The following is a 15,506-nucleotide window of genomic DNA, read 5'->3' on the forward strand; positions in this document are numbered from 1 at the left end:
AACAGTATGAGACAATGAAATAAAAACACATTAGAACTTTCATCTTGATCTGAGATGACTGTGATAAAGGTGATTAAAAAGTCTATTTAATTTTTTGTGCTGATAAGTTGAATATGTTTATTAGAAATGTAAGTAAAAATAAGTAAAAATACTATTTCTACAACTAATATAAGCTAACATTTATCAAGTGTTTAGTCTGAATGAGTCAGGCAAGTATTTTAAGAGCTTTACATATAATAATTCGATAATCCTTGCAATATCCTTATGAGGGCGAGGCAGATACTATTATTATCCTAGTTTAACTTACAGGGATCGAAATGAGGCACAGAAATATTCAGTAACTTGTCCAAGGTTACTAAGTTTCCAAATGGTGGGAATCAAGATCTGAGTCTAAGCAACAAAGAACCATAGTCCTCTTAACCCCTATCTTGTACTGCCTCTCACTTGAAAAGGTTAGAAGTAGGATCAGAACTCATGCTCGCTTCAGCAGCACATACAAGAGAAGTAGGATCAGAACTTTCAAACCCTTGCATGAAACAAAGATATAAACAAAATAACCAATCCAGCAAAAGCCAAGAAAGAAAGAAAGAAAGAAAGAAAGAAAGAAAGAAAGAAAGAAAGAAAGAAAGAAAGAAAGAAGGAAGGAAGGAAGGAAGGAAGGAAGGAAGGAAGGAAGGAAGGAAGGAAGGAAGGAAAGAAGAGAAAAGAAAAGAAGGGAAAGAAAAGAAGCAGGAATGAATGCACACAAATGGAAAATATAAATTACTACAGTACAAGTAAAGACCAAATATATTAGAGTCTTTGTATAAGGACATGGAAAAATGAAATACTGTTGGGGCAAAAACAGTTTCAAACAGACAGTGAGGCAAACCATAAGAGACTCAAGTGCAGAGAACAAGCTGAGGGTTGATGGTGGGGGGGCAGTGGGAAATGAGTGATGGGCACTTGTTGGGGTGAGCACTGGGTGTTATATGTAAGCAATGAATCACAGGAATCTACCCCAGAAACAAGAGCACACTGTATGCAACCTATGTTAGCTAACTCGACAATAAATTATATGTTAAAAAAAAAAAAAAAAGAAATACTGTTGGATGAAATTTAAAGGAGGCAGAACACAAAGTATATCATTATTCCATTTATATTAATACGCACACATTTATAATGTAGATGTGTTTATCTGGCTTGGGAAGAGTCTGTTGACAGTTGTTTTAGAAGGGGTAGATTACCAGGGAACCTTCACTTAATCTGCAATATTGAAATTAAAAAAAATTTTTTTTAGTAATTATACATAAACTGAAGAATATATCTATTTTCTTTAAATAAAAAAGTGTAGATGCCAACACAAGCACCTGTCTTTGCTCAGCTGTGACTGGCAAATAGTAGGGATTAAACATTTGTTAAATGGATGTATGGCTATCTCTAAGATTAAATCACTACCAGATTTTATCAGGTCACTAGATCAAAATAAGTGAAGAAATCAAATAACATTCAGAATGTTCTTTCTGCCTCGGTATTTTTCAGTGCTTAAAAACACTCCTATTGGGGCGCCTGAGTGGCACAGTCGGTTAAGGGTCCGACTTCAGCCAGGTCACGATCTCGCGGTCCGTGAGTTCGAGCCCCGCGTCGGGCTCTGGGCTGATGGCTCAGAGCCTGGAGCCTGTTTCTGATTCTGTGTCTCCCTCTCTCTCTGCCCCTCGCCCGTTCATGCTCTGTCTCTCTCTGTCCTAAAAATAAATAAACGTTGAAAAAAAAAAAAAAAATTAAAAAAAAAAAAAAAAAACACTCCTATTTCCTTCTCTATGCCACATTTAGACTGACACAATCACTTGACTAAGCATCACATGTGTCCTCCACCTGGGAACAAGTTACTGCATTGTATCAAATCTACAATGCATCATTCTTAAGATGCACCTTTATTTTATGAAATAAGAAACGGACAATAAAAACACTTTCAATCAAAATATGGCAAAATCAAAATTAAAAAAGTATAAAATCAAAATTTCAGAGAAGTTAAAATTTTAAATGTGCATTTTAGAACCAATGAAATATGACAATTCTATTAGAAAGTCCGATAGTGAGCTCTTACTATGTACCAAGTACCATGTTAAGTGCTTCTACATGTATTATCCCATTTATTCTTCATAAAAACCCCATGAGACAGATGCTGTCATCATTCTCTTTTTACAGACAGGGAAACAAGGCACAGAGAGGCTTAAAAAAACCCATTCATAATCAAACAACTAGGAAGTGGAGAGGTCTGGGTTTGAACAAGGTAGTCTCACTACACTGCACATTCTCTTAATTTGTCTTTACTGCCTCGGAGAGCTTACTAGTCCCTTCAGAAGAGAAAAAATGGTTCCTGGCACTAAATTCTTAAAGAAATCTAGCAAGGACCAAAAAAAATGTCATTGTTGTCTAATGAAGTCTTATGTTGTGCTGTAGGCAACAGAGAGCCACTGGAGGGGTTTTCCAGAGACTTAATTTGTTCCAAAGATAGAACTTGGAATGTCTGAGAAAATGAAGAGTTTGTATACCTCTTAGCTAATCTTTCCTAAGTATCTTTTCACTTCTCATTAACTTTGGTGAGATCTCTGAATGCATTTGGAAGCGTCTTTGAAAGGACTGTGCCTCACTTTTAGCCAGCCACACATCTTACCCTCGAGTAGTCCGTGCTGTTACTATAAGTTGCAAGGCTTTGGCCTGCAGCCTCATGTGATGGATAATCACCACCTGTTTGTTCTCCACACCACTGTACATGAACTCCATTTTGTAGGTCTCTTCCATGATCTATAAGGAAAGGTAATTAACAATCAGTAAAAGTATCATAATGGTCTTGAGAGCAACAGAGAATTCTAGGTGCAATTCTGAACGGAGTTTGTTTTTAAGTAGGCTCCATGCCTAACATGGAGACCAATGCAGGGCTCAAACTCACGACCCTGAGACTGAGACTCGACCTGAGATTAAAAGTCAGATGCTTAACCAACTGAGCTACCCAGGCACCCCTGAACTAAGTTTTAGTACTGAACTGAGATATTTAAGTGCCTATGGTGAGAGAAATTAGGATAATTTGATAAAAATTAATATGTGTTGTGAGAAATTACTCTAGTATATCTTACAAAAAGAGAGTAAGTTGTTTTGTTAGTTAAAAAAAAAGATTTTCGGGGGGGCACCTGGGTGGCTCAGTCAGTTAAGCATCCGATTCTTGACTTCAGCTCAGGTCATGATCTCATGGTTTGTGAGTTCGAGCCCCACAGAGGGCTCTGTGCTGGCAGTGTGGAGCCTGCCTGGGATTCTGTCTCCCTGTGTCCCTCTCCTGTTTGCTATTTCTCTCTCAAATAAAGATAATACTTGAAAAAAAAAAAAGACTTTTGGGGTGGCTGCGTGGCTCAGTCGGTTAAGCATCTGACTTTGGCTCAAGTCATGATCTCAAGGCTCCTGAGTTGGAGCTCTCTGTCAGGCTCTGTGCTGACAACTCAGAGCCTAAAGCCTGCTTTAGACTCTCTGTCTTCCTCTCTCTCTCTGCCCGCCCCCAACCCCCATGCTCACTTGCTCTCTCTCTCTCAAAAATAAATAAAATTTAAAAAAAAAAAAAAGACTTTCATCTGGTAACAAAGTCATCTTAGTTGATGACGTGAAGATATTAAAAGTTTAATCACTGGGGCGCCTGGGTGGCGCAGTCGGTTAAGCGTCCGACTTCAGCCAGGTCACGATCTCGCGGTCCGTGAGTTCGAGCCCCGCGTCAGGCTCTGGGCTGATGGCTCGGAGCCTGGAGCCTGTTTCCGATTCTGTGTCTCCCTCTCTCTCTGCCCCTCCCCCGTTCATGCTCTGTCTCTCTCTGTCCCACAAATAAATAAACGTTGAAAAAAAAAAATTAAAAAAAAAAAAAAGTTTAATCACTGATAAAACTGTAAAGCACTGTTTGTTACCCTTAAACTGTGGGTACAAATGAATAAACACTGTGTATGGACACCCAACCCCAGGAAAAGTCCTCAAGGATTTAGCATCAGGAACCATTAACCACGTATTAGTCATCCAGACAGACTGTTCCATGGGCCTGGTCTGTCGAAGGGAGTCTGGAGAGAGAACAAGTGCAGAAAACAATATCTATGACCTCAGATCAAGCCCAGTGCATTAAGCTCTTGCTCTCTTCTATCCAAATCAGCTACTCTCATCCAATGATACTTCTCTCCTGAATCTGTGCTTGTCTTCCTTTGAGGGCTTTGGGGTCAGAGAAAGGACTCCAGACTCTCCCACAACTGGCAGTAAGACAAGTTAATTACATAGTGCCTCAGTTTCATTATCTGTAAACAGGGAATAAACAGCCCCAAAGTCATAAAATTTAAAGGATAAAATGGAGCATGGAAAGCACTTAGTACAGTATCTGGAACCTAGAAATGAGGATTCCTTTCCCCTCCTCCTCTCAGATTACTGCTCCCTGGTCCCATCCTTGCCATTCTGGAGTACTAGTCATTAGGCTTTATTCCCCTACAATAAGCCACAGAGCAGATCTGAGGAGGAATCTAGGTCAGATGAAAGATCAAGTAGAACAAGGGAAACAAAACACTGTGGGTATCAGGAGCTATGGGCTCAATTCCCTAATTCTACTACCTATAGCGCTATGAATTTAACCTGCTGATCCTTAACTGTTCAATCTATAAAATGGACTTAATATTTATTCTTACCTAATGGGATTACTGTGATAATTAATTAAAATAGACCTGAAATTACTTAGTGAACTGTACTTTAACAATCACAGTCACCATCTTTAGCTTGCTACTGGGTCATAATGACTCGGTCATATACCGACTCCCAATCTGGAAGACATGACCCAGAGAAGAGTTCACTAAATCCCAATACCTAAGAATGAAGGGAAACTGCTCAAAGCTACACAGAAATAAATTCAAGGCAAATATAATTAAAAGCTACTTAATGAACTGAGGACAACATAAGGACCTTTTAACATTCAAGAGATGGTACAGGCTAAAAATATAAACAACCTCAAAATGAGTTCAGCTATACTTTCAGATGAACGATTTATGACAGTATTTATTGGATTCTAGTCTATCTAAAATACACTGATAATAATATATTTTTAGAACAATAAAGCATCTTAGAAATCATCCAGTTAAAGGGTACCTGGCTGGCTCAGTCAGTTAAGCATCCGGTTTGATCTTGGCTCAGGTCACGATCTCACAGTTCGTGAGACTGAGCCCTGAGTCAGGCTCTGTGCTGACACTGCGGAGCCTGCTTGGGATTTTCTGTCTCCCTTTCTCTTCCCCCTGCCCTAGGACAGAGGGATGGAACAAAGGGAGGAAGGGAGGAAAGAAGGGAGGAAGGGAGGGAGGGAAGAAGGAAGCAAGCAAGCCAGTGCTGTGTCCCCTAATTATGCTGCTTCTCATATCACTAACTTCTGTCACAGGCTGGAACTGGGGAGGCCACAACAGAGGCGTGGAGCCATGTGAAAGCCTCTGACTCCAACTTAGACGAGACAATTCCTAGATAGAGATCCATTTGAGAAGGTCCCGATACGTTTACCTGTTTTGCTGCTGCTGAGGCCAAATCACTCTGCTTCAAATACAATGGGGCAGCCACATTCCAAAGCTTTTCTTGCAAGGCCTACACAGACAAATCAGGAGAGAAATGAACAAAGAGATCAAAAAGACTGGCATGTCATTTGAGGCTTATGTGTTTGTTTTGCTTTGGAAATCTACCGCATTAGGACTTCCTCTCAATCTTCTTCTTTTAAGCTAATAAGCCCTGCCTACTATAAAGAAAGAGGAAACCAAAGGTTTGAGCTCCTCCCCATTCAATCCAATTCCTGTCCCAAAGGCCCTACATCCAGATCAGATCAGTGCTTGCAAGCAAAGGGCAGGAGCCATCCAGGTCTCACCAAAATGTGCAAGCAAGCCAGCTTCCAGGGTTCTCGTCCTTCCTTGTTCCCAGAGCCACTAGACTACCTAGGCTGCCTCAACCCTTCTTCCTTGAGCTTCCTTCCAAGCTCCTTCCATGGGGCTTTTATTTTGCCCCATGTTCACTATCCTTTGAACAGCCTATCACCTTACTGACATACCCAACCTAGAAATCAACAGGCTTTCCTAGATTCCTCCCTCTCTCTCCATCTGTGTTCAAAACGAGCACTAAGAGCCACAATTTTACCTTCCATCTCTCTCCTCTCATCTGAACGGCCCCATCTCTCAACTCTCTTATAAATCTCTGCTGTAGTCCCTTATTTTCAGTCCTTCCTCATTACAGACATAATTTAATGGCTTTACAGAAAACCTAAACCAACAATTTCCTAATAGAAGCGTAACATAAACCATATACATAATTTTTTTTCAACGTTTTTTATTTATTTTTGGGACAGAGAGAGACAGAGCATGAATGGGGGAGGGGCAGAGAGAGAGGGAGACACAGAATCGGAAACAGGCTCCAGGCTCCAAGCCATCAGCCCAGAGCCTGACGCGGGGCTCAAACTCACGGACCGCGAGATCGTGACCTGGCTGAAGTCGGACGCTTAACCGACTGCGCCACCCAGGCGCCCCCATAATTTTATGTTTTCTAGGGGCCACATTTTTATAAGTAAAAAGAGGTAAAATTAATTTTAATAGTATAGTTTATTTAACCTAGTGTATTTATTATAATTTCACTAAAAAGTCAGTATTTTAAAAAATTAATAGTTTACATTCTTTTTTCATACCAACTCTAGGAAATCAGCGTGTATTTAGGATTTATAGCACATCTCAATTTGAACTAACGTTTCAAGTAATCAATAGTCACATGTACCTGGTGAGGATCCAGTTAAGACAGTAGCAGGTCTAAATTATAGATACAGAAATTTTTAAATCACCCAAATCATACTACCCTTGTTTTTGAAAATTCATTTCGAGCCATTTCTTATATGTATGCTTCTTATATAGCTGTAGTCTCAAAGCAGAAATAATTTTGTATGCTTTTTTGGTACATAACATTAACTGTATTTTGTCATGGTGTATAATTCTTCATAAAGATCATTACTGGCTACAGAATATACTGTTGAGTAGTTGTGCCAGAATTTACTTCGCTTTTACCCTGTTATCAAACATTTGCCTGTCTTTGGTTCTAAGCCTTTTCCCCTTACCTACCCTGACACTCCATGACACTGAGTGAACAACATAGTTCTATGTTCTTCGTAGGAATATTTTCTTCTCTTTTTCTACTGTAGAAAACCGGATTCTTTTTAAAGACCTGCTTGTATTCCTTATAGAGATAAGAAGCCAAGAAAGAAGGAAGACCAACAATGACATGGCATTCACTATGTGTCAAACACTAAGCACAGGGCTCTTACACACCTTGCTTGTTACCAGTCCTTACCTAGGTAGAATTATTATTAGCCCTGTTACACAGAGGTTTGGAAAAGACAAAAAACTTTGCGAAATGGCACAGAGGAACTTTTGGGGATAATGGAAATGCTCTACATCTTGACTGGTGGTGGTTACACAGGTATACACATCAAACACATTTGAAAGAATCTATCTAGCCAAACAAGAGCTGTTTAAATCCCAACCCATTTCAGTATACACACCCACCTCCACATATATACACACACCTGCAAAGCCCTAAGCTCACGTATCTTTTTTTTTTTTAATTTTTTTTTTCAACGTTTATTTATTTTTGGGACAGAGAGAGACAGAGCATGAACGGGGGAGGGGCAGAGAGAGAGGGAGACACAGAATCGGAAACAGGCTCCAGGCTCTGAGCCATCAGCCCAGAGCCTGACGCGGGGCTCGAACTCCCGGACTGCAAGATCGTGACCTGGCTGAAGTCGGACGCTTAACCGACTGCGCCACCCAGGCGCCCCGCTCACGTATCTTAAAGTGAGAAATAATTTCTAACTACTCCATTTACTCTGACTTTAGTCAAATATCATAATTACTTCAGGGGCACCTAGGTGGCTCAGTCGGTCAAGTCTCCAACTCTTAATTTCTATTCAGGTCATGATCTCACATTCGTGAGTTGGAGCCCCGCATCGGGCTCTTGCTTCCAGTGCAAAGCCTGCTTGGGATTTTCTCTGCCCCTCCTGCATTCATGCTCCCTCTCTCTCAAAATAAATAAACTTAAAAAAAAGAAAAAAACTTAAAAAAATATAATAATCACTCTAAAGAATAAGTAACTAAAGACGCTTGGAACTAAAGCCAAGATAAAGGCACATAAAGTAAGAGGGATCCCCTAAATCCTAAACCTAAATTTAGAGAACTCTACTGCAGAAGCTGAAAGCTAGTGAACTAATTGAACACATTTTCAACTCAGCAAACTGAAACAGCTTCTTGGTTACCAACTTTGTGTGTATATATATGAAATCTGACCACCTAATATAGAATGCCAGCAAGGTGGCCATTTTAAAAGCAATGAAATCAACCTTTGACTAATAAGACTTCGACAAAGTAAAACTGGCATTTTAAGAAAATAATATAAAGTTCTATGCTAATCAAATTATAAAAACCAATTTAAAATCCATATGATTCTAATGAAAATGGTTATCCAATCTACTCTAACTATATAATGATAAAAGAATACTTCCAAATTAAAAAAATTTAAATTCCCACACAACAATTCTTTAGAGACAAATATAATTACACTGCCAAGTAAATAATTTCTCCACTGCTAAGCAGCTACAGAAGACTGTACATTAATGGCCTAAAAGAACTGCTGAATCCATTCAAGTGCATTCTTATACACTTTATGCACATTATAAGCACGGTCACAAACAATGGATTCAAGCCCACCTTGATGAGAAGAAGTTGACACCGAAGATAGGTAGCAGAGAAGTCAGCAACTCCTGCTAATTCAGACTGAAGTTCTCCAAGTCTTTGCAGATCCCTATGGTAAATAAAACCCCAAGCCACACATTGGATAGGGATAATGATATCAATATAAAGATCACATCAAAAGCATTTTACCATTTTATACCTAGTAAATAAATTGGTCACAAATTCTTTTTCAAAGACTTTATTTTTTTAAGTAATCTTTACACTCTTTGTGGGGCTCAAACTCAAACCCCCAAAATCAAGAATTGTGCGCTCTACTGACTGAGCCAACCAGGTGCCCCACAATGACAGAACCCAATGCTGGAGTGATTATAATGAAATTGGTTTACTCATGCTTTGGTAGCAGTTTAAGCAAATACAATTCTTTTAGAAAGTAACACTGCACTACATTATAAAAGTCATACACATGGTCAAATATTTTGATCAGTAGCTTTATGCTGAGAAATAATTCTACGGGGAATATCCAACAGAAATATGCGCTGGGTGTTGTATGTAAGTGATGAATCATGAAATTCTACTCCTGAAACCAATATTGCACAGTATGTTAACTAAAATTTAAATTTAAAAAATTGCTTAAAAACAAATGAATTGCTTTATACCCCACAACATTCACTCTTGTACACACAGACTATTATAGTGGAATATTCTACAGACATTAAAATATAAAATGGTAGTAAGGTGTATGATCTCAACTATGTAAAAACTATGTGTAGAAGAAAAGTATAGCAAAGTGGTTTTCTGGATAGAGGTATTAGGTGCTTTTTAGTGCCTTCTCCCAACTGTGCTTTATTTTCCATACAATAGACAAGTATTTTTTGTTATCATCAGGAAAAAAAATTTTTTTTTAAGATACTGTAGTAGGCTTTGTTGGCTCCTTACCCATTTAGCCATTCTGTACTTCTTCCTCACTAACTGAACTCTGATTTTGTTCAAGGGAAGGTGTCCTCAAACCCAGTTCCAGGTAGATTCTGATTGAACTAAGCCAATTAGTATATGTCATCTCCCTGGTTACATGACTTAAGTTGGCCTTGTCAGTCCTAATGCAAGGACGTATATTCCATGCTTGGAGCAGGTCTGAGAGTGTCTCTGTCTTTCTGTCTCTACCTCTAACATGCGCTAGACTGAACAAGAGCACTTACAGTCCTGACTGCCTGGCAGCCATACTGTAACTCTAAAAGAAAAAAGCCTTGGGATAAAGCAAATGCTGAGGATAAGAAAAATCCAGAGACAAAAGAACTTGATCTTCAATAATGTAAATGAACTACTTGACCATACCATACTTAGAACTGCCTCTGATTTTCTATTCGTATGAAGAAATAAAAAGCCACTGTAAGCTAGTTTGAGATGAGGTTGTCAGATACCTGAAACTAAAAGTATCCTAGCTGGATACAGGTACAGACAAAATGATTGCAAAAATATAAAACAGAGCTGCCCGTGGACAAGAAAACAGAGAGTGGCACACACAGATAAAATTGTGTGGGGGCTGGAATTATGGATTTCAAATTTTTAATCTGTTGAATAGACAATACATACCAAGCTATAGAATTAACCAATGAAGTATAGAATTCAAAAGATACTATAGGATATGCAATTAAGTTAGTCCACCTTCCTATCCCATTGTACCGTTAAGCAGTACACCCTTCTCACAGGCAACCACCATTGCCAGTTTTTTAAATTCTTCTGGGGATACATAGGGGTGCCTGGGCGGCTCAGTTGGTTGAGCATCCAACTTCAGCTCAGGTCATGATCTCACGGTTCGTGAGTTCGGGGCCCCGTGTTGGGCTGGCTCGGTGCTCACAGCTCAGAGCCTGGAGCCTGCTTCTGACTCTGTGTCTCCCTCTCTCTCTGCTCCTCCCCAACTCATGCTCTGTCTCTCTCTCTCTCAAAAATAAACATTAAAAATTTTTTTCTTTAATTCTTCTGGGGAAACACTATACATCTACCAAAAAAACACAACACATTGTTTTTTTCTTTTTTGGTGGGGGGGAGAAGTGTGTGTGTTTGTGTAACCTAATAATCCACCTCAGAAAGCATTCATGGAAAGTGGTCTTGTTTTTTAATGGCAAAATCAAAATTTCATATAGAAATGACAGCTGTGAAAACCTGAAGATCTGGGTCACAAGGAAAGTGGAGTGGCATAAAGTTTCACAATATAAAGTTCATCATCTAAAGTTTCACAATAGCCTGTACAAAACTGTCCACTGGAGGGGCGCCTGGGTGGCGCAGTCGGTTGGGCGTCCGACTTCAGCCAGGTCACGATCTCGCGGTCCGTGAGTTCGAGCCCCGCGTCGGGCTCTGGGCTGATGGCTCAGAGCCTGGAGCCTGTTGCCGATTCTGTGTCTCCCTCTCTCTCTGCCCCTCGCCCGTTCATGCTCTCTCTCTGTCCCAAAAATAAATAAACGTTGAAAAAAAAAAAAAAAAACTTTAAAAAAAAACAAAACAAAACTGTCCACTGGAGTAAACCCATCCCTCTAATCTCATGCAACTTAAAAAAAAAAAAAGTTTATTTATTTTAATGTTTATTTATTTTTCAGAAAAAGAGAGAAAAGGGGAGGGGCAAAGAGAGAGGGAGACAGAGGATCAGAAGTGGGCTCTGTACTGACAGCAGAGAGCCTGATGCAGGTCTGGAACTCACCAACTGCGAGATCATGACGTGAGCAGAAGTCAGATGCTTAACCAACTGAGCCACCCAGGTGCCCCTCATGCAACTTTTTAATAGCTAATGCTGCCACCTACGGACCTTGATATCAGGAAGGAGATGCCCCAGAAAAGGACACAGAATGAGTTCTTCCCAAAGTGACTGAAAAAATTAGGACCAGTGCCTTATAGATCCATCTCTTGTGAGTTTTGGTGGCTGGAGCGGTTCCTGAAGTGTGCTGTTGTCAGAATCCAGCACAGTAAAAGGCAAGGCCCTGTACTAGCTAACCACACCTGTGCAATGCTACTTTGGTGGCCAGCTGGTCCCTCTCTTTTCACATCTCTGATGTCTCTCTTGCGAAGACAGCCCTGAATCGCTGTATTTCTGAAACGTTTCCTCTCCAGGAAGATTCTGCCTTTCTGTTAACAATTATAGTGAACACTGACCAGCTGACTATACATTAGCTGACGGCTATTCGGTGTTAAGCTATTCTACAGCACCTACACTGCCACAATTGTTCTCAGTTGCACAGAACAAGATGTAACCCAACCAGCCACGGGAAATCTGAACTACTGTACAAGCAAAATAAGAAACGTGCTAACCCTGGACAAAATGCCCTTATCCTACTGCTTCCTCTCTGTGCCTATCTATGCCCACAATCCTCAGGAAGCCTAATTTTAAACATCCATCAGGAAACTATAAACTCTTTAATGAGACAGGTACAAAGAGCACCATCTATGTGCACTATACTAGGTGTGCTAGGTGTTTCCTTGCTTGAGCCTATTTAATCCTGACACTGCAAATTGTAATTAATCCTATTTCACTGAGAATGAAAGGGAAGATCAGAGTTTAAGTAGTTTGCCCAAGGTTACAAGACGAATGAGTAGCAAAAACAGGCCTTGAACTCAGGTCTGTCTGAACTCCACAAATCTTTTTTTTTTTTAATAAACCATATCATATTTCATTTATTTATTTAATATTAAAGTATGTTTTAATGTTTATTTTTGAGAGAGAGAAAGAAAGCAGAGAAGGGGCAGAGAGAGGGGGAACAGAGTATCTGATGTAGGCTCTGTGCTGACAGCAGACAGCCCGATGTGAGGCTTGAACTCACAAACCACGAGATCATGATGTGAGCCTAAGTCAGATGTTTAAGCAACTAAGCCACCCAGGCACACTAAAGTCTTTTCATTTATTTATGAACTGCATCAAACACAGATGACACCTAAATGGATTTAAAACTAGATGCATATTAAGTCATATTTCTACAAATGTGATTTGAGAGGGCAAAAGTGCCCCTCCCAGGAACACATACTTCAGCAATCCTTAGTCCACATGTTGGCACTAAGTAGCATTTATAAAGTTTGGACTGGATTTACTTACAAAATGTCAAGAGCTTGTCTACTCTGTCGGAAGAGCCACAATTTAAATTTTAAAACATTTCATAAATGGCTATTATCTATGTAACTGCTATTCTCAAAATACCTTGCATAGATCATGATAATAATCTTCACAACAGTCCTATGAGCAGGTACATACAACCCTCAAATTACAGATGAGGGTGTTGAGGCCCAAGATCATGAGCCTAGGAAATGATAAAAAGTAAGGCTTCAATCAATTCCTTTGGATTTTAAATCTCATTATCCTAGGTGCATTTGTGTCCTACAAACTGTTAACCAGAAACAGAGCAGTGTGACCAGATGGAAGGGCTAGAAAGACCTATGTTCTAGTCCAAGACTTTGCTATCTTCTCCGTCCTGGAGAGTCTTCTCCCTTCTTCACTTGATGAACTTCTATTCATTCTTCAGGTAACTGCTTAGCCATCCAGGGAAGGGTTAGGTGCCTCCCTTCCATTATCCTGGAGAACCCTGTACTCCCCATAATGCAGCATGGAAAACACAATATTGCATTTCTTATTTACCTAGCTATTTCCCCAACCAGGCTATAAGATCTCTTACAGCAGAAACTATTTTGTTTACTACTGTACCCCTTCTGCCTAGCATATGATGGATACTCAAAAACAGTGTAACAAGTGAATGAACCCCCAGCTCCCTCACTCATTTTAAAAATGGGGTACTTCTAAAAAATGGGGTACTTCTCATAAAATTGTTTTCAAATTCAATTCATAAGGCACTTAAAAAAGTGGGTATATAGCAGGCGCTTGACAGACAATATACCTCTTGTTATGATCAAGGACAGCAGAGCCTTACCAAACAACAAATCCATAAATCTGGAGATGAGAAATGGCCAGAAGGAAATACCATCTATAACAATATTAGAAGTCTTCATTTCTGGGGCACCTGGGTGGCTCAGTTGGTTAAGCCTCCAACTCTTGGTTTTGGCTCAGGTCATGACCTCACGGTTTGTGGGCTCAAGCCCTGTGTCAGGTTCAGTGCTGATGTTGCAAAGCCTGCTTGGGATTCTCTGTCTCCTTCTCTCTCTGCCCCTTCCCTACTCTCTCTCTTATCTCAAAAATAAATAAGCTTCAAAAAAGAAAAAAAGTCTTCATTCCTTGTTAAGTGATCACAACTACCGTTTTCAACAAATATTTACTGAGCTCCTATACAATACCCAAGGTACAATGATGAAGACAAAACAGTTATGTCAAATTCAAGGAACAAACAAATTATTTCCCAGGGCCCTAACTAAACTATAGTACACATTCTATCGATGAGATTCAGTTAGATTAAATGGGTGCTTCCTGGATTACAACAAAGGGAATGGGGTGTGTATGATGGTGAAGTTTGTTTCAAACTAATACTAACAACTAAGTGATCAGAGTCCTAATCAGAGAAACTTCTGTATGAAACTCTAACATTTCACTTTGCAACAACTACCAAAAATGTAAGTTCTGCAGAACCCCAAGGGTCATCTGATGTAACAGGAATCGCCTGTTAGATATGCCTGCTGCGCATCACAAAAAATCAATATTTATGTGGTTTTTTTTGTTCTTTAATTTAAAAAAAAAATTTTTTTTTAAATATTTTTGAGAGTGAAAGAGACAGAGCACAAGCAGAGCGGGGGCAAAGAGAGAGGGAGACACAGAATCCAAAGCAGGATCCAGGCTCTGAGCTGTCAGCACAGAGCACGATGTGGGGCTCAAATCCATGAACCGCAAGATCATGATCTGAGCCGAAATCAAACACTTAACCGAATCAGCCACCCAAGTGCCCCTTAATATTGAGAAAGAGTGAGTGAGGGAGGGGCAGAGAGAGAGAGGGAGACACAGAATCTGAAGCAGGATTCAGGTTCTGAGCTGTAAGCAAAGAACCCAATGCAGGGCACAAACACCTAGACAGCAAGATCATGACCTGAGCTGAAGTTGGATGCTTAACCAAATGAGACACCCAGGCACCCCACAAAGCATCAACTTTAAAGTCAAACAAAACTAGATTCAAACCTCAGTTTTGCTACTTCCTCGCAAATTGCTTCACCTCCCCAAATTCCCATTTCTTCTCTGTGAAATGGTAACAATATCTAACTGCAGTAATGTTTGTAAAACAGAGTAGGTCATCAATAACTACTATACCATCTGCTTTCCTTTCTGGATATTTCACCGTCCTGGACACCCTCCTCAGAATGCACTCAAGTTAGAAACAGTGCCCAGGACCAACCACAGCACTAGAACAGTGGTCCCACCAGCCTGAAGCCCAGCAGGGCTCTCACCATAACATGCAGGCAATTCAAATCAACTGGTGTTTACTGAGCACCTAACAGCCAGCACTGCAGCCGATGAACAAGCTTGCTTTTATATATTCTGTACTTGCTTTAGTGCCAACAGGATACAAACTGTCAAAAACAAAACCTAAATGTTTACTTATGTGGGGCTGAGTCAGAAAGTAGAGTTTATTTTCCTAGGCTCAGGGCCAACAACTTCAGATAGTGGCCCTTAACTAATCACTCTGTTAAGGGAGCAGAAGAGAAAAACAAAATATGATAGAGGCATCACTTCAGGGTCAGCAAACTTTCTGTAAAGGGTCAGACAGTAAATATTTTAGGCTTTGTAGGCCATACAGTGTCTATGGTGCTATTCAACTCTGCCTTCAAACCTTATTTACAAAAGCAGAT

At 40.0% G+C, this 15,506-nt stretch overlaps 1 protein-coding gene across 2 annotated transcripts in view; it reads right to left on the reverse strand.

Annotated features, from left to right (window-relative positions):
• Positions 1–15,506, reverse strand: part of INTS4 (integrator complex subunit 4) — a 120,817-nt gene that overhangs the window by 13,736 nt on the left and 91,575 nt on the right. For both annotated transcript variants that reach the window (XM_086678399.1, XM_086678400.1), the window contains 3 exons: positions 8,763–8,856; positions 5,536–5,616; positions 2,657–2,787 (listed from right to left, as the gene is read on the reverse strand). In XM_086678399.1, the coding sequence (XP_086534525.1) occupies positions 2,657–2,787; positions 5,536–5,616; positions 8,763–8,856 (306 nt within the window). The remainder of the gene's footprint in view (positions 1–2,656; positions 2,788–5,535; positions 5,617–8,762; positions 8,857–15,506) is intronic.

This window comes from Puma concolor, chromosome D1, assembly GCF_028749965.1.
Source record: "Puma concolor isolate L17-30 chromosome D1, mPumCon1.1.hap2, whole genome shotgun sequence".
In the NCBI taxonomy this organism is placed as follows: Eukaryota; Metazoa; Chordata; class Mammalia; order Carnivora; family Felidae; genus Puma; species Puma concolor.